The sequence below is a fragment of the Rhopilema esculentum genome, chromosome 4 (genome assembly GCF_057945365.1).
Source record: "Rhopilema esculentum isolate cy_ngs chromosome 4, ASM5794536v1, whole genome shotgun sequence".
NCBI lineage: Eukaryota > Metazoa > Cnidaria > Scyphozoa > Rhizostomeae > Rhizostomatidae > Rhopilema > Rhopilema esculentum.
In genome coordinates this window covers 1,489,193-1,514,487 of record NC_142818.1, presented here as the reverse complement: position 1 = coordinate 1,514,487, position 25,295 = coordinate 1,489,193, and the positions used below count along the sequence as shown (strand labels likewise).

The 25,295-nt window shown below is 34.7% G+C and overlaps 1 protein-coding gene across 1 annotated transcript; it reads left to right on the top strand.

The window, feature by feature from the left end:
• Positions 1 to 5,411: 5,411 nt before the first annotated feature.
• Positions 5,412 to 25,278, top strand: LOC135690592 (N(6)-adenosine-methyltransferase catalytic subunit METTL3). The gene is made up of 22 exons (XM_065208188.2): positions 5,412 to 5,917; positions 6,683 to 6,855; positions 7,742 to 7,815; positions 9,344 to 9,395; positions 10,988 to 11,021; positions 11,502 to 11,553; positions 12,263 to 12,362; positions 14,597 to 14,632; positions 15,782 to 15,835; positions 16,299 to 16,418; positions 16,838 to 16,874; positions 17,895 to 17,950; positions 18,599 to 18,691; positions 19,845 to 19,886; positions 21,016 to 21,108; positions 21,939 to 22,033; positions 22,530 to 22,568; positions 23,009 to 23,117; positions 23,476 to 23,541; positions 24,191 to 24,266; positions 24,413 to 24,449; positions 24,769 to 25,278. The coding sequence occupies exons 1-22, from the start codon at positions 5,755 to 5,757 to the stop codon at positions 24,899 to 24,901; spliced, it is 1,734 nt and encodes a 577-aa protein (XP_065064260.2). The 5' UTR covers positions 5,412 to 5,754; the 3' UTR covers positions 24,902 to 25,278.
• The last annotated feature ends 17 nt before the right edge of the window (positions 25,279 to 25,295 follow it).

Genomic DNA, 25,295 nt, shown 5'->3' with positions numbered 1-25,295 from the left:
CATTCACGACATCATAATTAAGAAACTATTAAGGAACAGAAACTGGAATACTCAACATAGACCTTCGTTTATTATCAAAAAAATGAGCGTAGTCTCAAGATAAGAAAAAATGAAATGCGTAATTTCAGATTAATAACTCTTCCAAAATCTATCTTCTCCACAGAGCTTTCATGCAATCAGTAAACGAATCAAGTTCCATTAGGATTTTTCTATTAATTACAACTAGGCATGGATTTAAGCAGCAAGGATGGGGGTGTTTCCTATTCCTTAAAGATTTTCCAGGATAATACCCTCTACCTTCTGGGTTACAAGAAATCAGTTCTCTCTCTAAGTCCCTTATTATCCATGACCAATGACCAAACATTAAACTTGTTGAAAATATTTGATTTTCAAGTTACACGTTTTAAGTTCAAGTTTTAAGTCAGCAAAATATGTTTCCATTCATTACATTCATCAATGTATCTTGCCTTTGAATCTAGACCCAAGGAAGACATTGATATTAGAACAGTTACTGAATCTGTCTTGCGATGTTTACTAAAAAGTTTGCGATGTCTCTGGTTCGTTTTGTCACTATTCATCTGTGCTGTTACAGATAAAGCTAAATTCTACAGATGTATTCATGTATAGAAAAGTTGTCTTCAAGCATCTCATATGGCATGGGTTCATAGGAATTTCTCCTTCTTTTTCGTTGACCCTCGCGAGACCCTTATTTCCGTTGCTAACTTTCCCCTCCGAAGTTGGAACTTTGTCGAAGTTGAGACAGTTGGTAGGTGCTATCCTAGACTTTTGATTGATAACGTGTTGTCTTTTAAACATTTGATGGATTCGTGCATATGGTCTTTTGTCTTTCCTTTAAAGTGGCCCATCAGGATTCCTCACCTAATGTCGATTAGAGGTTGTGTCCGTAAGCCTTATTACCCTTGAGATACTGATCTTCATTGGAAAAAGACAGTCTTAGCTTTAGATTCTCTTACTGTATGTTGAATACAAGCTGTTTCTTGATGGTCTTGCTAAACACAAAATTTCATCAGGCGACGGTGGTTTCAGTATATGCTCTCAGAAGTGCTGTGAATTCAAGTGGTTAAGGTTCATCTCAGTGTTTCCCAGTGCCAGCCAGGATGCTTGCAGAGAGGGAAATGTGAATTTCCTACTTTCCCAGAAAAAAGGACCTGGCATAGTCTGCAAAAATCTGCGGTGAATTGAAACTTGTTTTTGGCTAAAAAACGCTGTATTGGTAAAAGTGAACTGGAAGCTCTCATAGGAAATTAATCAAGCATTCCAAAAGTCATTTTTCGAAAACGTGGAATGAATTTGCTAGTATCAGTTGACTGAGACTCGACCACCATTCTAAAGAAGACAAAATCGAGTTTCTAATGTTGACTATATCCTGTCCCGTCCGTATAGTGGATGTCGTTGAGCTCCATGAGACCGAAGCACACTGCTGGTTTGACATGTCTGCATTTAGTTTGCTTTTGCTTGGGTCTTTAAAAGTAGTTGATTAGATTCCCAAGACATACAAAAGAATTCGGTTTAAAACTGTATCCGATTTTAGAGTTTGTGTGGAAAAAGTCTGTGGAAACAGCCGCTCCCATCCCCCTTCCCCCCAAAAAAGTACCAGTATGTTTTTGCATGACCTTTTAACTTGACATTCCTAACCACAGATGAATTCCATTTTAACTAAGTATCATTGGTAGTTAGGGAAGTTTTGGATATGAAATACATCGTGCATGACACATCCATTTCCAACAGACATAGAAAAGCAGCTTTGAGCACGTAACTTTGAGGCAGGTAAAAATGGCTGACAATGAATAAGAATCGATTTGAAGTATGACATTTCCCTAGAAAAAGTTCCTTAAGATCCGAGATATACAACGATAAAATGATGATTTATTCCACTCCAGAAAGATGCTGATGACAAAGAAGAGGTAAAAGAAGAGAAAGAGAAGAGTGGAAAGCAAGCAAAACTGCCACAGACGAACTCTCAAACAACTTTATCTGGATGATGAGACTTTAAAAGAGAAGAAAAAGAAATAGCTTTGCAGAATTTAAATGCATTAAAGAAAAGAAAGTTATCAATTTTTGATTGGAATGTGCTAAAAAATTTGGCAGATATAGAGAATCAAGGAAGTAAGTTCTAGGTCGAAAAAAGTTTTTTGGGTTAAAACTTCCATAAGATTACATCTTGCTTTAAATCATAAAAAAGTACTCTTTTTATCTGGGAGTAAAAGGGTTTACATGAAAGCTTTTTTCAAAATGCATTTCAGGGTGTGGGTAATTATTAAACTAGGTGCAGCTGTTTTGTCTGAGTAAGGCAGCAAAGTGGCCTTAGGTTTTTCCATTAAAATAAGAAGCTAATTTGAGCTTTTTTTCTTGCAAAGTCCTACTGTCAAGAATGGGTGGAAGATATTCTTAACTAACTAAAGGAAGAGAGAAACTTTTTGGAAATTAGGCTCATGCATCAGTAGATTGTGTTAGAAAGCGAAAAGAAAAGTCTCCAAATTATCATAAAAAGCATAATGTAAGGTAATAATAAAGGTTGGTGCATCTAAGATATAGGTAATAATAAAGGTTGGTGCAACAACTAATGCCGGCAATTTTACTTATCTAGGTAGCTTGATAACAGCATATGGAAGGTGTGTAACTGAAATAAAGAAAATATAAGGATGGCCAAGGAGGTTTTCAACAAGGTGAGTGCTGTATTTAAGAACAGCCAGCTAAAAGTGAAAACAAAGATCAGAGTATTAAAATGTCACTAACGTCCTGGAGGGACAAGACAATTATAAGAGGAAGCACCAACACGATCAAAGATCTCAGCGAAGAGCGTCATATCATACTGCCTAGGTTTTCTTGCACCAATCAATCACTCAAAAGTTAGTCACCAGACATTGTAGTCATATCCTTGCTTGCAAGTCAGTCCATGTGACTATCGACATCCTGCAAGATTCCTTTCATTGCACAAGTAGATTCAGCTTTACTGCCCCCTGTCTTTAGCATAAATACCTCCAGTACGAACAATGCACAACTGATTTTCTGCCTTGCAAAACCACCTGCCAGTTCATTTTCTCTTGTACTCAAATGAAATTAATGTTTGAAGTGGATAACCTTTTCTTATAATATGAAAGCCACTGATTGAACCAAAGGCCACATGTTTATTTAATAGCTTGCAAGTTTAGGATGCCGAAGAGTTCAGGACGTCGTCCAAGATACATACAGTCTGAGCAGTCTTGCGTATTTGGACGGAAGAGGGATGCCTTCAAAGTTCTAGCTTTCTATCTACATATCCTGCATTTGCATTTATCAATTACCGAAATAAAATAATAATGCAAGAAAAGGCTGTCAAATCTCCAAGTAATTTTGTAAGATCTTGCTTAAAAATGATAGGCTGAGTTTTATTCTTATCTCTACAATTCATCAAGGAATTGCTAAGAGATAGTAGGTCGTATAAATGTTGCTGTGAAATTTTGAAATCGAGTCAGATATATACGATAAATGGTCGCTTCGATGCTTCACTACCTACGTTCAATAATGTTATTGCATTCCAAAGAAGATTGCCAAATAGTGGATGTTAACTTCTTTGGAAAAATGGGTACTTACTTTTTTGTCTATGTCGTTGCTTATCACCTAAATATAGGGAATCAAGGAATATAGGGAAATGTGGAAGTCAAGGCTCTCCTCCAAACCTCTGGATGGTCTAATGATAGGGCAGTTTAACAGAGGATCCACTGAATTCTGTTTTGCATAAAAGCTGATGATGATTATTATTATTAATTCTGTTGCACAGCTTTATCCAATTGATCCCAAATAAAATTCGCTTAGTTTGGTAATATAAAGGGTTCTTTTGCATGCTTAAAGTGGGATAAGCCACTCTCTATACGCTCCAAGATATTACAGATATATCTTTCCAGCCTACGACCCCGGTTTACTACGCATTACCATCTCGTTATGTTTTCGTCAATGGGTTTAAAGATTGGTGTATTAATCAACTCTCCTAGCTTCAACAGTTGATGAGAAATATAGAAACTTATAGAACTAATGGGGAGCTTAACTGAAATAAATGTTTTAGTTTGTTTAACGCTCATGGGTTCCAATTATGATCAAGTGCGTGGTTAGAAATTTTTAATTATCAAATCAAAGCAAATGGATTATCGTTCTGATTCTGACTTGTGAGCACATAAAAAGTTTCTATTTGTGCAGAATGAAAAGCGACTGGTATAAAAGCTCAAAGATACACATTCTAAGACCTTTCTCGTTGCACGTGGATTTTCCAGGAACACAATGAGATTCTTGATGCAGTGAGCAAATTTTCAACCAACATCTTATCCTTCAGATAATGCTTCAATGTTTCCTTATAAAAATATTTGTGAATCTTTCATTTTTAAAATATTGTCAAAACCGGTCATTTTTGTAAGGAGGTACAGCAAATGTTATTAAACTTTTAACTACACTCATTTTGTTTAATAGGAAAAAGAGCCCTAAGGTGATCAGAAATTGAAAAACCCTAACACCGATTATCCTAACCTTGAGAAGCTGTTCGAAAATCCTTCTTTCAAAGATGGGGAAGAAACGATTTTTTTAAAGTAAGACACCCATTTCCTGCTTTTTTGTCCTAGATAAATTGAAAGAAGAGCTCCTCGTGACTTGTTCTCTCTTGTTCGTTGTATTTCTAAAAAGCATCTCTTCAATCTTTTAGAAACTCGCAGCACTGAAATCAACAAAAAGTTAGCAAACTTTATTCTTATCCCGAGATTAGTTCTTATAAAGAATTAGCGTTTAACTACCAAAAACGGGCTTTCGTAACACGTGATTATCCCCATGGCTAATAGAGCGTTATTTCGTTTATATTTCTCATATTGGATGAAATTTATGCTGAACAGAGAATTGATCCCGTAAATATGTATGCATTATTTTGTCTAATTTGAACCAGCCCTTTCATATATGTTGAAATGATATAAATAAATATTGGAACTAACAACCCCCCTTTCGATCTTAATCGTTCTGTACACATGCTTTATGCGTCAGCCCATGTTAGACATTGCTCCATGACATAATCGTGTTCAAACTAATCCATGTGTTTGTTTCCATGGATGTGAAGAAACAACGAAAACCATGAATAAAGAGAGCGAAACGTCATCTCGTGATTGTATTCATAGATATATAGATATATATATATACAACTATCTCACCATGCAAGGAAATGAATCGTATCTGATCGACACTGAGTCCATAAGCCCCGTACCTTTGACAGGTTGTTAAGAGATAAGACTTTATAACAATCATTCACAACAATATATTTTTAAACGGAGTTTTTCACGCTTTTGCAATTTTGCTGTCTCACTAAAAAATCAATGTTTGAAGAACAAGGTTCTTTAAAAGAAACTTGCTTGAATGTGCAGAACTTAAAGGCATACGAAACTTAAACAAATAAATAAATTTGCTTCTTGTTTAGACGGTCGTATGTATGTATTCCATATATTAGAGGTGAACAGTTACCACACAAAAGCAGCTTTTGTAGAAAGTTTTGACACTTTGAGTCTCGTGTGAATAAATACGAAGAAATATCTCGCCTGCGCGTGTGTTTGAAACACAGGTCTTATCTCCCGTGTGCGCTGACTGTTTTGCGAAAATTAATGATTTTTACATGAAGTACAAAGAGACATGGCCTAAGCATGTAATTAAACAGCCGCTCACAACTTTCCTATATCAAACCCATTTACATTACTAAGATTCGTTAAGAAAAGGCACAATCTTGCAGCCATGTCATCTGATACATGGAATCAGCTGCAAGCTCACAAGAGGAAACAAGAAAGTTTGAAAGAGCGTTTGCTTAAAAGAAGGAAAGAGCGCCAAGGTTTATTGGAAGGGGAAGTTGCCAGTGTTTTGGGATCAGAAGCAACCTCTTCATTAAAGAGCGACGAAGGTTAACATAACTTCTGCATATACTTTCAGATTATGTCTCTTTTACAGCTAATCAGTGTTTCGATTAGATTAGCGCAGATGTCCTATAGATCGTTTCTATATTGCTTAATAATGATACAAAATGCTATTCCAATTTTCAAATCAGCACCAAACTGCAGAGTATGGCAATTAAACTTTGTAGTAAAATATCTTTGTTTTAGCACCAAATTTTAACCCAAATTTTTTGACTTTTTTAGATGTATGAAAAATACATATCTTTGTAACACCTTCCTAGAAAAATTTGTGATTTTTAAAATTCTGTATACCACCAAGTCATGCTTAGAATTTTAAAGCTGTTTAGAATTCAGACATTATTTCAAATTCACATACTTTCAAAGTAATCCAAATGGCAAAAATACTCCACACAACACAACAAAAACACTATATACTGGCTAATTTTCAAGTCGGTCTTCTATCTTTTCTAATATGCAAAAGTTGTTTCTTGATAGGACAGCAGGATTTGGTTAACATGCTCAGAAAGTATGTGACTACGTTAAAAGAAAACAACTACTGATCTGTATGCTTACATTTTCTCTAAGTATCATTCCAAATCCTGTTCTAATATCAATCTACTCAAACTTATTTACCTTGTAGTGGCTGCCATTGCCCCCTAGTATGAGAAATATGCTCTCAAAGCTGGTTCAGTGTACATTGTAATGGATGTTTGTCAAAGGCTTTTGAAATTGGCTAATCAATTTCATGCCTAAAATGATTTTCTTCATTTCAGATCCTTCAAAGACAGGCACTGAAAAAGATGTTAAGCAAAGGGTTCCAAGTGAAGAAAAAGTAAAGGTTACTGAGATTGATGCCAGTCTAGAAAGGAATGTAGTCGATCTGCTATGCAACACTTTGCTGAATTTACCAGTAAGCATTGATGACATAAAGGATGCATTGAATAAGGTTTGTTGCAAATTAAGAATATCATTGCATAGTAGCTTTTTCCAGATAGCTTTTGTGAATCAAATATCAAATAAGAACAAGTCTTTTCCCACTAGTGTAAGCAGTTTGAAAAAGCTGTAAGTTTTTTGAAATTGGTTTATTCTTAACTCTTATTTGAGAAGAAGTATATGTTAGTATAGTATTCATTTATTTTAATGGTAAATCATCCATTAACCTCCCAAGGCATCACTAGCATTTTTACTACCTGAGTAAAGGACATGACATCATCATAAATAAGGATTTGTTAATACATCATCAAGAAAACATGATCTGGAATTTTCTGTATTTTAAAGAAGCATAAGGTTTCAATATATGAACAATTTTGACGTGTCCTGATATTTCAGTCTACCCTCAAGTTATGTAGCAGACTTGCATTAAAATCCTCTCTAATATTTCTATTATTTCTCTGCAATATACAAAATTTCATCCAAATCAAATAGGCACCCTTGTCCCTGGATCTATGTGATTTAACATGGAATGACCCAGAAGGCTTGAAATTAGAGGGTATTTATATCACCTGGCTAATTATTCCAAACAGAGGGTACATAAAAAGGGTCTTAAAATGAGTAGCCAAGTTAAATGGATAATTTACTACACACTCAATGGGCTATCATGTATGTATCATAGATAGGACCCTATTAGTGGAACACCATTTATTTATCTAAGATCTTTCCAAAAATGTGATAAATAGTAGAAAGTGATAGAAAACAGTTGAACAATAGAGTGCATATTTGATGAAGGAATAAAGCAGAAAATGAGAAGTATTTGGTTAATTTTCAGTTGTCTTTTGATTAATTTGTGTTTATAACTCTGACATTTGCATAAGTGAGTATTGTCTACTTTGTAGAATCAGAAACACTCATCATCAGATGTAGAGATAAAGACAATCTTGGAAAAGCTTGAGGCACAGGCACTGATAAGGTAATTGTTCTTGACAATGAATAACAATGAAATATTGAGCATATTATTTGAAATCATGAGCTTCATCTTTTGACCAAATGTTTTTGGTTCAACAACACTTTCTTATTATCTTATTAAGCACTTTTTTGAAGGAGAGTATTATAGGGAAATGAAAATATAGGACAAAGAATGCAATAAATGCAACATGTTCTTTATAGATTGGTGAAATTGAATAATAAGGTAATGTTTAGTGGTAACTATGCAGTGTCAGGTACATTTACTCCTAATAAAATACAGACTTTCTAAAACACTCTTGCTATGCCTTCAGACGAATTCATTATCCTTCTAGTCATTTCATCAAAGAAATAAAAAATTTCTTTTAAGATAATTTTTCAGATTTTTATACATACATTCATACCAGCAACTCAGAAATAATATCTGGTATACTTTATAAGTTTTGAAAGCAAGCTGTAACAATTGAGTTGAGATTCAGTAGGTTGCCTGATGTTCAACGGCTTTTGGTGCCATGTGATAATTTTTTCTTCTCCTTTATCCTCTCTCTCTCCTTCTTCTTCTTCTTCTTCTTCTTCTTCTTCTTCTTCTTCTTCTTCTTCTTTTCCCTCTTTGTGTTATTTTTCTTTATATCCTTATCTTCTTCTTCCTCTTCATTTTCTTTCTCTTCTTTTTTCTTCTCTTACAAGCAGTTTTCTTAATATAACTCACAGGTAATGCCCCTTGAGCTATTATAAAGCCAATTTACGTAGCTTTATATATGAATTTTTAAATAAGAGCAGGGAATCCTTAATATATATATGTTGTTCTTGTTAGCATAGGTAACCATATTATCTCTCAAATAGGTTCTGTCACATGAAGGGTGACTTTGACATGCTTAGCTATCAGCAGGTTTTACCACTTAAGCAAGTCATTTATTTAGGGGTTCTATTGAAATTTTCAAGTTTCATACTGTTTTTATACGACTATAGCTTTTAAGTTTTTTTTACATTCCAATAAAAATTTACAATACAAATTTACTTAAGTTACATTGCCTACAAAATACTTAACAACATTACAAGGATGATGCCACTGGGTGCAAAATACTACGACTACTCCGTGGCATCACGAAAAATAAGACAATTTACTTATGAATTACCAAAGGAAAAAACAAAGAACACTACACTCTCTCTCAAATTATTTTAGATATCAGGCAAAAATATTAGCGAATGGCAGCAGACATGATGTTTAAGTAATCACAATTTTGCGTTTTTAGTTCCTTTCTAGTTCCTATTTAATATATAATTTCACAAGGCTGCTGAATTTGATTTCTTTAGAAAACTCTTATTTGTTTTCTTTAATTTTAGATTCTTATAGACCATAATCGTTAAAATTCATTTGAGTTTTAACATTTTTTAGTTTTAATATAAATGTCATTTGGATTTTCCCTATTTCTCAGAAGGAACTCCTTCTAATTTTAAACATTTGATGTTTCTATATATACTCATAACCTGTATGTCATATTTTTTACACAACTGGTATGCTTTTCCTTTAACAGTGTCAAGAAAACCGTATCTGCTTTTCTGGTCATAGATTGCGAATATTCAAAGGTATGTTTTCACTCAGCACATTCTGTAAATACTGACAAAGCGTCTTCAGTTATTAACGCAAAAGACCTCATTTAGTCTAAACATGCCACAGTTAAAAGCTTCTATCCAAACTAAACAAATGAATTTGTACCAATGATGATTTCTATCAGCATTTAACAAAATATTTATGATTTTTCATCTATGAATTCATTAGCAACTACTGCGAACTTCATTTCAACATGTATTTTATCAATGCTAGAGCAGAAAATATTATGAATTATAGTGGTTGAAAAGTTTATTTAGGAGCAAGTATCGTTTCAATACTAGAGCAAATATCCCGATGAAAACTAGTCTGAAAATATTATGAATACAATAATAATGATTGAAAAGTTTATTTAGGAGCAAAAATCGTTTCAACACTAGAGCAAATATCCCGTTAAAACCAATCTGAAAATAAATTGAATATAACCTTTGCGGCTGGAAATATAAGCGGGGCAATAACACATTTTGCAAAGTTTTTTAGTAACTAGTTTTTAAAGGATATTTTGAACAAGGCCAAAGGAGACAATTGTGTCATTTTAGAGAAGCACATTTTAATTTTTTTTATCGCTAGTTGTTCCACTAGCTGTCATGTTTGTAACTCCATCAGTTTGTGCGTTTGTTTTTTTAAAGGACGCCAAATGAAACCACCCCCAGATATTCTGTGAGATTATCCTTCATCATAGCTCCTCATCCGCTACTATTCTCTTGACCTTCGTATAAAGGCCCCAGTGTTTTCAAGTTTCCAGCAACTTATTCTGTTCTATCGTGTCATTATTGTCTTTAAGCTCTAAACAGAATTTGAAATAAAGTGTTTGTTCTTCTGGTTTTGCTATCGTTTTACTAAATAACAGTGTCAATATAAACAGACAGTGAAAATCTCGAGACTTGGTTTTATGTTTTTAAATAAATCAACAAAAATATAATGGTTGTCATTGTTGTAGAATTGCCGTTTTCTTTTTTTGAATTGACTCTGTTTTTGTTCAATCCTTATTTTGCCGGTCATTTGCTGTTTTTGATATTCCTTCTCGCCCACAAATATTATTTTAGTTATCTACAATGCTTGTTATTATTGAGCAAATTCAAATCCTAACGATGCAATGGATCAATTTCCTTCCCCTATTTGTTTTCAAAACTCTGGTAACGTAACGGAATATTGTTTGCCTGTTTTTACATTGTGCCTGACTTATCCTTTAGCCCTTTTGAAATTGATTCTCTAAATTGTTTTTCTCAACTTTGAGTTCTGATCGAATCCATTGTATATATTGTTTAAAGATTTCTATGTCGCCCAGTTGATGGTCAGTGCTGGTAAACTGTACGCTAAGATTTAATCTGCGATCAATAATGAATTAGAAATTAGGCCAATGCTTGTTTTACAGATAATTTTTGCTCTAGAATTATAGAACAAAACAGCTTTGGTAGACTTTTCGCAGATATCTTTCATTACAAACTTATCTGAAAGGCGTGCCCTGCGAAGAATTTTCAAACAACATATTGCAAGATTTTCAAAGTTCTCATTATATGAAATAATCAAAACTTGATTTGCATTTTGAGCATCATGTTTTGTATTGCAGTTGGAAGCAGTATTTGAAGAAAAGAAGGGGGAAGGTATGTGGCTTTTTTCAAAGCTTCCAAATGGTGGCGATTCCTGCTACTGCGGAATGGGAGGGTAATGGGTATAGCTCGTGGCACCATAGCGAGGGCCCTTTTTGTATAATTTCAATGCTCTTTACCAGGTTTATTTTCCTTACGCAAATCCCACAAAAATAAGATCTACCCTTCTTCGTGCATTTAATTGCCCTCAATACCATCTTGGTGCCGCCACTGCTTCCTCAAGATTTGCCGTTAGCGATTACAAAAGACTGCGACCATAAGAACACGAAAATTTATTCTTTAAAAAGATCCAATATCACTTAGTGACTATATAGGTAGAATCTTCACGTTGTATATAAGTGTTTTGGTTTTTGGAAAAATCTCAGTTATCAAGTTCTTGACCATTCTGTGGGGGAACTGCTAGCTGTAAACAGCATACCCCAATGCAATAATTTTGACATCAATATGATTTTATCGTTTCTCGAATTCTTGTAGATGGAAAAACAAAGGAGAACTTCCCAGATGCAAAGAAAACGAGAAAAGAGAGGCAAGTAATCCCACAGTCTGTCGACTTTCCAAGCATTTTTGAAATCCCTTTTAATTCGACTTTTCCTCCTATACTTTGGTCATTGGCATCCACAATAAAAATCTCAAACCCAACATTGAATGAATCCCGGATTAACAGATCAGTATACTGCCTCGCTGCTTGCTTTTGATGGAAAATATCCTCTGATCAAGATTAGTCAGATTAAGCTTGCAAGCTGGTATCTGGGAGATGATCCTTGCAAGTGCCAGGTCATTGGCTCTTACAATTGGCAAAGGAGATTTTGGTGATATCAGCAGGATACCTTTAGGGCTCAATCCGCAGATTAAGATATTTATAATCTTTTCAATGAAGATCTTATGAAAGATTGATAACTACGTTTAATGTTCACGGATGTTTCCATTCAAAAGCCATTTGATTCTTCATTAGGACTCCTCTAATGAGGAATAAACAGGATTCAAGGGAGTTTCCGTAATCCTAAGATTGATTGAACTCAGATTTGATTTATCACAGCTGTCAAATTATTAAATAGGTGCCATGGAAATGCCTCATATTCACGTTTTGATTCCAGAAGCTCTTTCTTATGCAGAATTGGATTGCCAAATATAATGAGTAAATGGAAGCATTGTATCATTTTTTGTAGATTAATGCTTTATCTCTAAGCTTAAAGCTTAAAATCTTTTGATATTTCTAACAAGCTGGTTTTTTACAGGGATGAAAGTAGTACCAAATCGCCTACAGCTATGGCATCTAAACGAGCGACGTCTGAAAGGAGGCCAGATAAATCGACGAGCAACAAAAATGCAATCGAGGTTGGCACCGCTTTCTTTGTGTGTCAAATGCATAGAATTAAGTGAGCAAAAGAGTCGAGTGTAATTGCCATCGAGCTAAAGAAATGAATTAAATGTATTTCCAGTGAACTTTAGTAGCTCAAAAAGGAAAACAGTTTTCATGTCCTCAAATCCGTTTGCACTCTCGAATCCTGTTCAGCTTCTTTCTATCCGCAATTTCCTGCTTAATTGACAAAGTGTTTAACTCAGTCAAATTTACCTGTGATCTCATAAACTCATTTCCATACTTTAATATGCACAGTGGTCTGTTATTTTGTGAATAGTTCGTTTGAATTGCTCGTTAAATTACCTACACTTGTTTGTTAGCTGCCATTGAACCTTTAGCTTTCAAGGTGCTAGCCGTGTTCCAAATTTTAAACACCTAAAGGGTCTTACTTGCATCTAAGATAGTGCAACCGAATGTGTTTGATCGTTGTGACCAAAGAGAAACTTTTGCATGACATTTTCCAAAATGTAAAGTGATTCTGAAGGGACACTGCAGAACAATTTTTGTTGCATTGATCCTCAACTAGTTTTTGAATACTTTGTCTATGCTGGTTTTTCTCCACACTATTTGTCTGTTTTTAACCTAAAACTGCAATCTTTTTTAAATCAAACATTTCAGTTTGTGAAAGCAGAACCATCACTGTGTTATCTAGCTAAAGCTGATTCCATTATTTACCCACAAAATAGGCTAGACGTCAAACTTGAACAAAACTATTTAGCCAAGAGCCTATCACCCCACGAAAATCTCGTATGGTCTTGGCAAAAATCCTTTTATTTTCGAGAGAAATCTCTGAAAACTCCTTAAAAATCTCATCGTTATTAAATAGTCTCGTACGTATTTTAGAAAAAGTGATGCACCCCACGCTATTTGGTATAAACAAAAAAAACTGAGAAACAGAAAAGTAATCTTATCTTTTCTGCCAACACCCTTTGTATAAGCCACGAAAAAGTAGCGATCTGTCAACTACTTTTTGGTTTTTGTCATACAATAGGAACGCAAAAAAGTAGCTTCTTTCCTTTTCCATTATTCAAACTTAGGCCTTATAAGGAGGCTTGAAAGACAATGCTATGTTGGGTCTTTGACCAACAAGGGTATAACACCCACAAACATTACAGGATTTTTCGAATCATTTACGTGTTTGTGTCTACTCGAAGAGGCCATTATCATATAGGGAATATGGGGCATCAAAGCTCCTTTCTAAAAAAGGTGCTTTTTAATGAAGATGATCCCGACTAATTGATTTTGAGGGATACCGACTTATTCACTGAAACTAAAAATGCAACTAAGAAATGATATTTTTTTCAAGAATATTTTATAAAAATGTATGGGATATCTATTTGGTTTGACTACTATGAAGAATATTTTAGCCAAACAATAGTAATCTGTTGTTCTGAAGATATCGCTCAAACAAACTCCAATCTGGCATTTTAAGAAAACGAGAATCTCAATTTTCCTTAAGGCTTCAGCTTGCAGGGCTTAGGCGATTTCGGATTTCAAATCAACGATGAAAAAATATTCAGAAACAAGGATCTTTTCTTTGCAGCAGAAAATCGTGAACAATTGTTCCCTAGTAATTTCGAAATTCCTTAGAATTTATGGCAAGTAACCATTAAACAAGATGATAAATTTGGATGCATAAGACATTTTGCTAACTGTTTTAAGATATAGAAAGAGCCTTTTTAACTAGGTTTCATTAAAAAGTTTTTAAGCCCTTAAGGAAATTACAGCTTCTAGTAATTTCAGTGTATTGTTTTGCTTGAGATATGTAAACATTGAAAAACTATCATTTCGTCGGCGTCAAAATAAACAAAGAGCTGAGGAAATTCTGCGCCATAGTTTGAAATAGCGAGTATTTGTGAATTGGGTACGTTGACCGTAGAATTTATCGCAACATGCCGAAACATGTTTGCACTAAAAGGAGAATTTTAAGCTGACGAGATCAACCAGATTTTTACAGCTCCCCCCGTTGCACAGAATAAGATTTGTATGAATATAATTAATGGCAAATTTTGCTTGCGTAGTCTGCCATGTTAAGTATTCTATTATTCTTTTTTCATCATCGATTGCTTTTTGATCAACTATTTATTGTTCTAAGCTTATCCCTCGTTGTAAAACACAACCTTTGCCAAATTATTGTTTGTTAAAGCACTTTTCCTTTAATACCATTGCTTGATCCGTTCAAAAGCTAATACCATTTATCTTGTTACAGAGTCTACTTGCGATGCCGACCATGAAAGAGAAAGAGGTATTTTTGTTCTCTTTGCTAAGGTCATTTTTATTTAATTGGATTTCTCGATATGGCTGGTAGCCTTTAGGTCATCAGTCATTTGCTAGCAATTCGGAAATTTCTTCTCTTGAATTTAGAACAGAGCTGCAGAAGGGTGAATGGTTTACGCTCAGAATTCTTTTCTTTGGTCGGCAACCGCTAATATTCTATCGTCAATGTCATCACGAGGAATGCCAAGGTCAAACACCGCAGAATGTACATCGTACCCCAATTGGTATTGCGATTGCCAGAATGATGTATCTATTAATTGCCATCAATGTATGATACCTCAGAATTTCAATTGTGATATATAGCCTCACTGGTGACCGCGTGCAGGAATGCCATGAAGGAATTCCCTTTCTGCTTAACTGTGGACTCAAAACAACCAAGGAAACTATTGTCGAATGTGTATCTTATATAATCTTATCTAAACTGTAAGTATCCCCAAAATCTGCACATTCTGGCGATTTTAATAGTATCATTCAGACATCTCTGACGTCCTGATGTAATTATAATTGGATAATGACGTTCTAATGTGGTTTGCCTGTTGAGACTTTAAGATAATACTTACTTGTTATTAAAACTGATTTCTTTTGTGAAAGAAACCCAAACCTTGATTTGCTATGCCATATTTCTTCTTGACCGAAGTTTATCATGCTATCTCCTGCCACTGGCTCCGCTTTGGCAGAAGTTTGCAGTGTTTTTTCCAACTTTATTATCAAACCGTTCGTGTTTTACAGCATAAACAGATAGAAAGATATTGTATAATTTATTTATACTTTTTTGTTAAAGAAACTTGTTGATGTACGATTTTGGTGTTCCAGGCAGCTTTCATGTTATACTTTAAAAAACAATGGTCAAAATTTTCATTTCATTAATATAACAATCTTTATAAGACAAACCTGCATAAATTTGAGAATTTACCAACTGTAAAATGTGGGATTCTTCCTATTATTAAAATCCTAATGTATGTCTCAAAAGATTTCTTTCACGATTGCAGAGTGGCTTATTTCCAACAATGGTTTTACTTCGCATTGGCATGATAATCAATCGAATCGATTTTCAATTTCAAGTTTTCTATCGCTTTTGATTTACACGAGGCCTAATCCTATGTTTTTTTTGTGACAGAACAACAAAGTTGGCGAAGAGATCATTGAGCTGCTAAATGAACCAACTGCAAAAGTATTTCTTCTTGTTATCCAAGTTTGCGATTCAAGTTTCATTTCATGCAGGCTGATTTTGTAGCATTTTTTCTTAATCTGAGATTTATCAAAGCTCCAAAACGCTATACGTTTTTCAATCAACTTCAGTTATGACAACGAGTGCAAAACATGAATTCTCATTTGTCCTCTTTCTGTTCTTGGTCTTCAGTCATCCAAAAACGGGTCAGTTTCTATTAAAGATTACAGCTCCAATTAAACGTCCCAACATTTCACATAACTCCATCCCAGATGCTTGGTGACGTTGTTCTAGTTCAAAAAGCTTAGGTTAAATGTTCGGTCGTTTGAACACCTCTGTAATTGTAAATGAGTGCCCCATTTCGCTTAATGTTTCCCATAATCAATTTCCGTTATTTAAAGACGCACAAACTAGAGTCGACTCTGCAGTCTCATATGACCTCTTACATCGTGTTTTTCTCCCACAGGAATTATCTTTGATGGAAAAGTTTAAATCCCAGGGTGGTACATCTGTCAAAGAGTTTTGTCCCTACGGAACAAGAGATGAGTGCAGAAGAAATAATACCGAAAAAGAAAGATGCACAAAGGTTTTTAACATATTTGATGCATACATTGCAATCTGATATTAAGAATTTTGATAATAATTTCATTTAAAGTCGGCGTTTACATGGCTGTGAGGTAGCTAATTCCAACTATTTACAGACTAAAATTGCTATAATAGCTACATAACAATAGCTATTTTAAATTATATAATAAATATCCTAATTATTCCACATTATGATACGTTTGCATATAGAAAAGTTAATAAAATTATTCAACAAATAAGTTTAAAACTACAAATATGCTACATGTTGAATGAAGATTTTGCATAATTTACAGTCGCAATCCCGGCCTATCTGATTTTTTATACTCCTTTTAAAGACTATGGTTTAATGCTTGTTTCTTTGCAAAAAATTCACGACTGTTCCCACAGTGCCTTTTTAACGCAACGATATGTTTTATGCAGCTACACTTCAAGAAGATATTACAAAAGCACACTGATGGTACATATTTTAGCAATTATTATCAATTCAGAACCGTTTTTACTTCTATTTCCATGCCCACTTTGCAATACAGCGTATTTGTCACTTCAGTGAAGTAGCTGGTCCATCATCTTTTGAATTTCTTCTCCACTGCATTGAGATGAACTCGAAGTAGCCATTCAGTATATTTTGAACAATTAAATGATATTTTCGTAAGTCAACCCTCAATTCTGATTTTTTATGCAAAAGGTTTATTTGTTAGTCTATTTCTCATAAGAAAGCATTTAGCCGCAACTTCTAAAAAGTTTAGCCATCTAATGGTCGAAAAACCAGCAGTTTAAATGATTTACATTTTCAAAAGAAAACAAGTCTGCCAGGTTTTCTTCCTCATTTGTTTTTTGTATATTTCTATCATAAATCAAAGATTTAAAGTAATAATTTTTTTAATAATCAAACGAACTCTAATAGAATTTTACCGTTTTGTTTCTTTTTATCAGTTTATATGTTATATGCTTTGATTTCAGTAAAATTTTCAAGCATTTTGAAAATGTTTTTTCTTAAAAACGTTTTGTTCCCACAAGGGCGTGCATACTTTGCATGAATACATTTTTACTCTTTGTGTTTTGATGACTGAAAGTTCCCTCTCAGTTTTATCAGCGATTGTCTTATCAAGCTATCAGATGTTTAGAATTTTGCCATAAAACTTAGGCCGTTCTCACTCTGTACTGAATACATTACATATCTGATTTGTTGACCCTATCTGATAGAAATACGGCTGGTCACACAGCCTATAAGTAACACGATACGCTTCCGTGCCACATTTAAAGCGAAGTGATTTGCTTCGCAACAATGATATAGAGTATGGTCGTCCGAACAGAACACCTATCTGGCATAAAATGTACTCTGATATGAAATGAATCCAGTAGAATGTGAGCAGGGCCTTAATAGCAATTAACAGTTAAAAGCAGACTTCAACTCAGCTTTTCTACCTTCACTTACAACGTCCTGTATACAACCTGATGCTGTATCGTTTTCTTTTAGAGTCTCTTGGAGATTGCTCTTTTCTAAACACTTGTTTCCATATGGATACCTGTAAGGTATGACAATCTTTTTGGCTACGTTTTAGATTTTGTTCCTAATATACGATACAGTACATGTTGCTGACCTACGTGATCCTCACTAGCTGCTAGAATAGCCCAGTTATTTTGCATTGATTTCCTTTTGATATATGTCAGAGAGCCCATTGAAGTATCGAAATTTTGTACAACCGGTGTGATGAACAGACCTGTTTAATGGTATTGTATCCCCTGCCAATGCAGTAAAGTGCCTGCCACGTATTTTCATATTGACTTTACAGATTTTAAGGTAAATCAGTTTCAGTGCAATTATCTTATCTTTGAATATTCATTTTGATCTGTTAACGACCAAATTTACACGTTTAATTGTTGACTATCTGAATAACCATCGTTGCTCAGCAATATTTCTAACGTTAAGCCATAATGTACATCAAACATTGAAAATTATCTTACTGAACAGTGATCTTGAAAGGTCTTGCAGTCATGTAGGTTTTCAACCACAAACCTTAATACTCTCTGTCTTTCACGGGATGCTTAACAAAATCGTATCTTACTGCTCATATCTGCCAACTCACCGTAGCAGAGCCTTACAGGATCATGAAGTTATCAAAGTTCGTTTTAGATCTGAGTTTTCCTGGAGATCTTTAAGTATATCTCTTTATTTTTTAGTATGTTCATTACGAGGTAGATTACTCCGCATGTCCTGACGCTGGCAAACAAAAGAACACACAGCATTCGAACCAAAGCATCAATCATCGCCAGGTAATTTCTTGCACATTTCTATCAAATACAATCTTTTTGGGTTATTTCTCAGGTCCCGTTCACAAGGGGACTACGTTCTATGTCCTTCATTCCAAAAAGTAAAATTTACCATGACTTTGCTTTCATATGGGAATGCTTAAAATCGTACCCAGTCCAAAGTTTGAACGGCATTGGAACGACACACATGCATTTCATTCCAATTCCATGTGAACATTTTTCGCGATGATAGCTCAGGAAATACAGACATGCGCATTGGTAAGCTCTTTGTTCAATTTTGAGCACAAAAACTAAAACTTAATAATAAAAAGTAATTTTGTTCCAAACTTTGAAACGCCGTTTGAATGGTACTCAATTGTTCCCTTTTGAACGCAGCCTTAAAATAGCTGTATTAATCTACCTCAACATTTTTAGACGGTAAGTCTTGGCTATATCCGATGTAGACCCTTGCAGTCTAGGAGATGATTATATTGGCCGTCTCATTTCCTCTAGTTCATTTATTATTAATCTTCAGCCGGCATAGCAGGCGTCGTAAGTTCTGCCCTAAAGCCATGGGCATTCAACGTTCTAACACATGTCTTCTACTTGGAAATTGAAAATGAATCTGATTGGTTGAAATGAACCGTTCGGTCTACAGACGACCAATCGCATGACGAGTTTCATCAGGACAATCAGTTGCCTACCAGATTTAAGTTTTTAAGCCGGTGACAGAATTCATAATTTATCGAGCACCAACGGGTCGGAAATTTCCTTCTTCCAACCTGTGCTATTTATTTTCATCCATCTTGTAATGGTTTCATCTGAATTTTGATTATTTTCATTTGAATGGCTATCGATTTCAACGTTTAGATATCTGATTTAGGCATTAAGGTTTTTTCTGTTCACATTTCAACACATCTACAGACTACAGTTAAGCCATCCAAATACAACAATTTGAAGAAAACTGGTTCAATGACAATATAATATTCATCACAGCTTTCATCTACACACAATGCAATGTGTTGAACATTGCAGAAAGGTCTTCATTCATCATCACAGCTGCAATTTTTACACAAGATTCACGTTAAGTTGCTTTTAACGAGATATTTGGGTAGATGAACTACCTTGTCATGTTATGTTATAGGTCGTAATTTTCTTGATTATTTTGATCTTTCAGATTGCAATTGAAAGACAGAAGCACATTTTGTATCCACCTCAGGTAAATTTATTTAGCCTTAAGCTGACTCTTATTCTGAATTCAGGCTCATCTTTGATCAATGTCAATTTATGAACTTAACAGGATTTTATGAAATTCGACAGCAAAGGGCCGATATAAAATTTAATTCGAACTGTCACATTGAAATTTATTCAGACCTCAGAATGGTTTCAGTTGGTATTCCCTCTTCTATAATTTTTATTCGTTATTAAAGTTATGTTCGCAGAGTTGGTATGTATTTCCATGCTCCCTTTTCAATCGTCTTCTAGATGTTTGGTTGTAATTCTCTCCTACCTAGATTCGCTAGCTTACCTCGAGAATGTTTCAAAATAGCAAATATTTTTTGTTAGTTAAAGTTTGGTAGTATTTGGGTAAGACCTTTAGCATGAAATTCCTTTGTAATTTTACGCCATATAATAGAAATAGAAAATGAGTAGAAATGCGAGCCTTCGTATCTGAAGAAAATATCATTGAAGAAGTGATGCAAAAACCCTAAAGGTAGGGATGAGGAGAGGATAATAGATTAATAAAGGCTGTTCTGATCACCGATCAGAAGATTTCCTAATTGTGTGTATGGCTCAAACTAAGAAAATCCGATTGAGGATTTTTCGACCTTGTTATTGCAAGTGCTATTCACCAAGTAGTCTATTGTTTATCTTCTGAAGCCAACATTTTTATAGCTGGTTCCTTTATTCTTTTTGTTATTGACAAAAATGTTGTTTTTAAACTACTTTAGAATGTAACATAGTTTGATTCTGCAATCAGTTTTATGCATAGCCAAATTCTAGGCTGACACACCACCTTCAGGCCAAAGCAGCAAAGAGATAAGAAAGACTAATAAGTGCCTCTTGGTTGTTCTCTTTTTCTTCATATAGACAATATGTCAGTGGTCTACAAAGCACAGTAAGAGACTGTTTGGAGAGCCCCGAAATGAAAGATTAAATCACAGTTAGAGTTGAAGTTTGGTTGGAGAGTCCCTAGATAAAAGGAGATATACACCTACTGACCATAGAGTCATTGTAAACTTCTCTTTCCGCTACTACTTGTGGTTGCAGCTGTTTGTATAATCGGACTTTACAAAATGAAGTCTATGCTAGCTTCATAAATCCTGAGCATTTTTTGTCTGTTGTAGTGGGTGCAATGTGATATGCGCTACTTAGATCTCGAAGTTCTTGGAAAGTTCAGTGTTGTAATGGCCGATCCGCCTTGGGACATTCATATGGAGGTAGGCCATTGTTTATCAACTACTGTAGTGCTTTTTTTATAACTTTTTAAGTTCTTCGAATGCAAAAATAATTAGATGCTAACAAAGTGTATCAATATTGTTAATCGACGCTGTGGTTCTGTCAATGAGTGTTTTTAAATCTCATTACTAGCACATTGGCCAATTTCCCTCCAATTGTTGGCACACTCTCTTATTCACTAAAAGCTTTTTCGTCTGACACTCCTCAGAGCATAGAACGTCTGAATAAGGGTCCGAAAGAACACGATGAAAAATATATACCCAGCTGTGGATCGAAATAGGCCAATCAGAAAAACGCAAGCGCAATAACGGTATAGTTGACCAATCAGTGCCGCGTGCTAAAAGAAAAATTACCATTACCACAACTAGGTATATATTTTTCATCGTGTTCTTTCGGACCCCTATTCTGACGTTTTATGCTCTGAGGAGTGTCAGACGAAAAAGCCTTTAGCCAATATGTTGTAAAATGTTTGCGTTTTTCAAAGCCATTTTCAAGTTCTGTACCGCCAAAAAATTTTTCACTTTCTTGCTCATTGTGTCACCCGTATCATTTTCTTTACCAAACAAAAAACCACCAAGGCCCAGAGTACAAGCAGGGATTTTCATTTTGTTTGTCCTTCAATATCAAACTTCGTTGCTTAACGTCTAAAATGCCACATTTCTAGCAAAATATTTTTATTGATGCTTTTTCAAGTTTTTGGTATGCATTTTTTGAGTTATAAAATAATTTATAGAGTATGTTAAATCGCTGTATTGTTAACAAATGGGGAGAAAAATTTATATACCGAAATTTTGTTCTCTTTGGGAAATAGTTGCCGTATGGCACCATGCAGGATAATGAGATGAGAAACCTGAGGGTTGGCAATCTGCAAGATGAAGGCTTCATCTTCCTCTGGGTCACTGGAAGGTAGGAAATTTTTATCATTTGTGGGTGTCTGCAGTATAACGGAGGTTTTTTATGAAATTTTAACAAAACTTCCTTGAAGTATCATTAAGGTTTAGAATAAGGCTTTCTTTAGACCTAGAATAGGGCTTTCTTTACAGCATCCTTTCTTTAAAGCAACAATATTTTGGGATTGCAAAATTAAAAGTGGTCTTGAAAAAATAACAAGCGTTTTAAACCATACGTAAGCTTTTCGTCTGACACTCATCAGTGGATAAAACTCAGTTTGATTTAAAAATGTTTGCTTTTTTAAAGCCTCTTTCAATGAAAGTTCAGTAAATAGGTTTTATTTAAGTCTGAAATGTTTTACACTGAGGTGGATTTCTTGTGTAGCAGGCCTATCTATGACATGCCTTTGTTGTCTTGTTGTTCCTTTGTGCCAGAGGTCGTTTGTGTTTGCGTTTCGTAACTTTCTCTGCAATTCATAAGTTTTTGATATGTGGCCTTTCTTTATTGACAGGGCCATGGAACTTGGCAGAGAATGTCTCCTTGTTTGGGGGTAAGTTTCTTCTTCGCCTGGTCGGAATTCGGTGACCTCGATGCTACGAAGAAGCTCGTAGAACTTCTATCGGACTTCGCTGAGGCTCCTCCAATGTTTATATCTGCAGTTGCCCGATGATCGCAATAAGCGTAAAACTCGAAGCTGCAACTTAGAACCCTCCTGTTCTGTACACAAAAATACATCCAAAAAGTATAATCTTCAATCCCTAGCCGTTTTGCTTGAAATTAAATGGCTTGTTTATTTGGAAAACATTTCTGTAAATGGAAAGCTATTTATTCGTATTTACTAATGTTAATTGGGATATCTTCTTTTAGATTAAGCTATACCCTGACAATCTGAATTTTTTGTCCAAAAGGTACGGGCTATGATTTTCCGCAGTCCTTGCAATTTTACTCCCACCATATCTAAATTTCGGCTTTTCTTCGATTTCTAACTAGATATGAGCGAGTGGATGAAATTATTTGGGTGAAGACTAATCAACTGCAAAGGCTCATTCGAACAGGAAGGACTGGACATTGGATTAATCATGGAAAAGAACATTGTCTTGTATGTTATATTCACTCATTGGCCACAGCAAGAGAATCAGTTGTCCTTATTCAACAAAATATTTAAGATACCCGGAACGAATCGACAAATTAAACTCACATTTCTAACTGGATTGCTGCAGCGCAATCGCACCTTAATATTATGTGGATATCAATGACTCAAAACCTCCTTTTGTGAATAATAAAATTTTTAGTGAATAATAATTTCTGATAATGTTAGTTTGTATCTTAATTAATGGGCGATAATGAATGACTTTATTTGGTGGTTGTGTCTCATTTTGAACTAGTCTGTCTGATCGCGTTTACAGAGCAATTTTTGTTTGTACTGTATGTAATGTTTTTGTTACTATATTTTGCAGGTCGGCAGAAAGGGTGATCCAAAGAATATAAATGTTGGGCTTGATTGCGATGTTCTTGTTTCCGAGGTTTGAATATTTTTCTGTTCTTGAATTGAGACTCATTCCTTGATGTAACCGAGCATTAATATTTAAACAACTAGAATTCACTGTTTGGCTAAAGAATATGTCAATCAAACGGTAAAAGCTGGTGTGTTAGAACCTACATTTATAATTGCTCATTTTAGAACACTTTTATGATAACTCGTTTTCCCCAAATCTTCAAAAAGGGTTCTCATTTAAATTATGGAGAATATTTTTAACTCCTATTTTCAGTCAAGATATCTTTAATGTAGCACAATCAATGCAATCATTAATAAAAGTAAGTAAACAAGGCTTCAAGTTCCAAAAGTAATGGCATAACAGACAATTCTAAAGTACCTTTATAATGCATCGATTTTATAAGAGCCTAAACTGTATATAAATAAAAAAAACTCATCAACTACTGCCTAGGCCAAACTGAACAAATTTAAGTTCTTTTATCAAAATCTTTGCTGAATTCAAAACACGTCGCTGTTTGATAACACGATAAAGTTGTCTTGTTTTCGCAGTCTTATCATGTGAAAAACTGATTCGGATTGGTTTATAGCTAAGTGAATGGCTGTAGGCTTCCATTATTTTGCAATGATCTGCATCTTTTTTGTGAGAATCATTTAATTAGCTTTCATCTTCCTTTTAGGTAAGGGATACCAGTCATAAACCGGACGAAATCTACGGTCTCATCGAGCGTTTATCTCCTGGGACAAGGAAAATAGGTATGATTTTGAAAATTCTACCTGACATTTGAGAATTGACTGTATGTAGAATGTTTGATGAAGATTTTGTTAAAATTCAACAGATATTCGCTGTTTTCCTGAATTTTTTATGATTTGCTCATTTCTTACAAACATTTTATTTTTAGAACTTTTCGGACGTCAGCACAACGTGCAACCAAACTGGTGAGTTGTATCTTTTTTTTACTGCGAAGGAGTGTTTAAAGCTATGGCCTTCTTTACAATACAAAATAATTCTAAGTTTACTGAGAGTAATTGCGAGCGAGAGTTGATGGTCGCGGGTTCGTGTAACTCGGTCACCTGTTCTGTTATTATTTTCTCCCAAATCCTGTTCTCCAATCAATTAATGGTAATTTTTTTAAGTTTCAACCGAGGTAGTCATAAATTTGTCATCTATGTTATTCTTCACGTGAGTATATTGATTGGTTGCAAGTCGTGCAACTATTTTAACCAACATAATTCATTGACATTTGTTTTTTCACAGGATTACACTCGGTAACCAACTACGTGGAGTGAACTTAGTAGACCCGGATGTTGTTAAGCGCTTTAAAGAAAAGTATCCGGATGGTAATTGCTTGAAACCGGCTGCGGCTGCACCTCCACAGCAAATACAATAACTTTTGGAACTCTAGAATAGTGATTACTGGTCACTAATGAGATCCACTCTACAAAGCACGTTTGGTTATACAACATGTGCTGAACACGCCACAAAACCCCCGAATAAAGGTTTTGTTATTTGCCTGAATTGCAGGGAGGCCTGGGACCTAGAGTGACGTCAGTTGTGCCCGGGCCGTACTGAGATACTGTTGAGAGAACAAAGCTTGCTAATGCGCAGAGCATGACAAATATTTAATGTTATTTTTTATTAAAGAAAACGGTAGACTTGGGTAGAATTTCTTCACTAAATTTTGCAAATTGATACTTTGTTGTAAATGTACTTCTTAGTTTGTTGTCAAGTTGTCAAAAGATTAACAATCAAATATAACATACCAAACTTGAATTGTTATAAGA

Bases quoted from the DNA above. Each gene is read 5' to 3' on its own strand.
- LOC135690592 (XM_065208188.2), top strand. From the start codon at position 5,755: ATGTCATCTGATACATGGAATCAGCTGCAAGCTCACAAGAGGAAACAA. The intron at 11,554-12,262 runs GCAAGTAATCCC...GGTTTTTTACAG, and splicing joins AAGAAAACGAGAAAAGAGAG to GGATGAAAGTAGTACCAAAT. The intron at 23,118-23,475 runs GTATGTTATATT...TATATTTTGCAG, and splicing joins ATGGAAAAGAACATTGTCTT to GTCGGCAGAAAGGGTGATCC.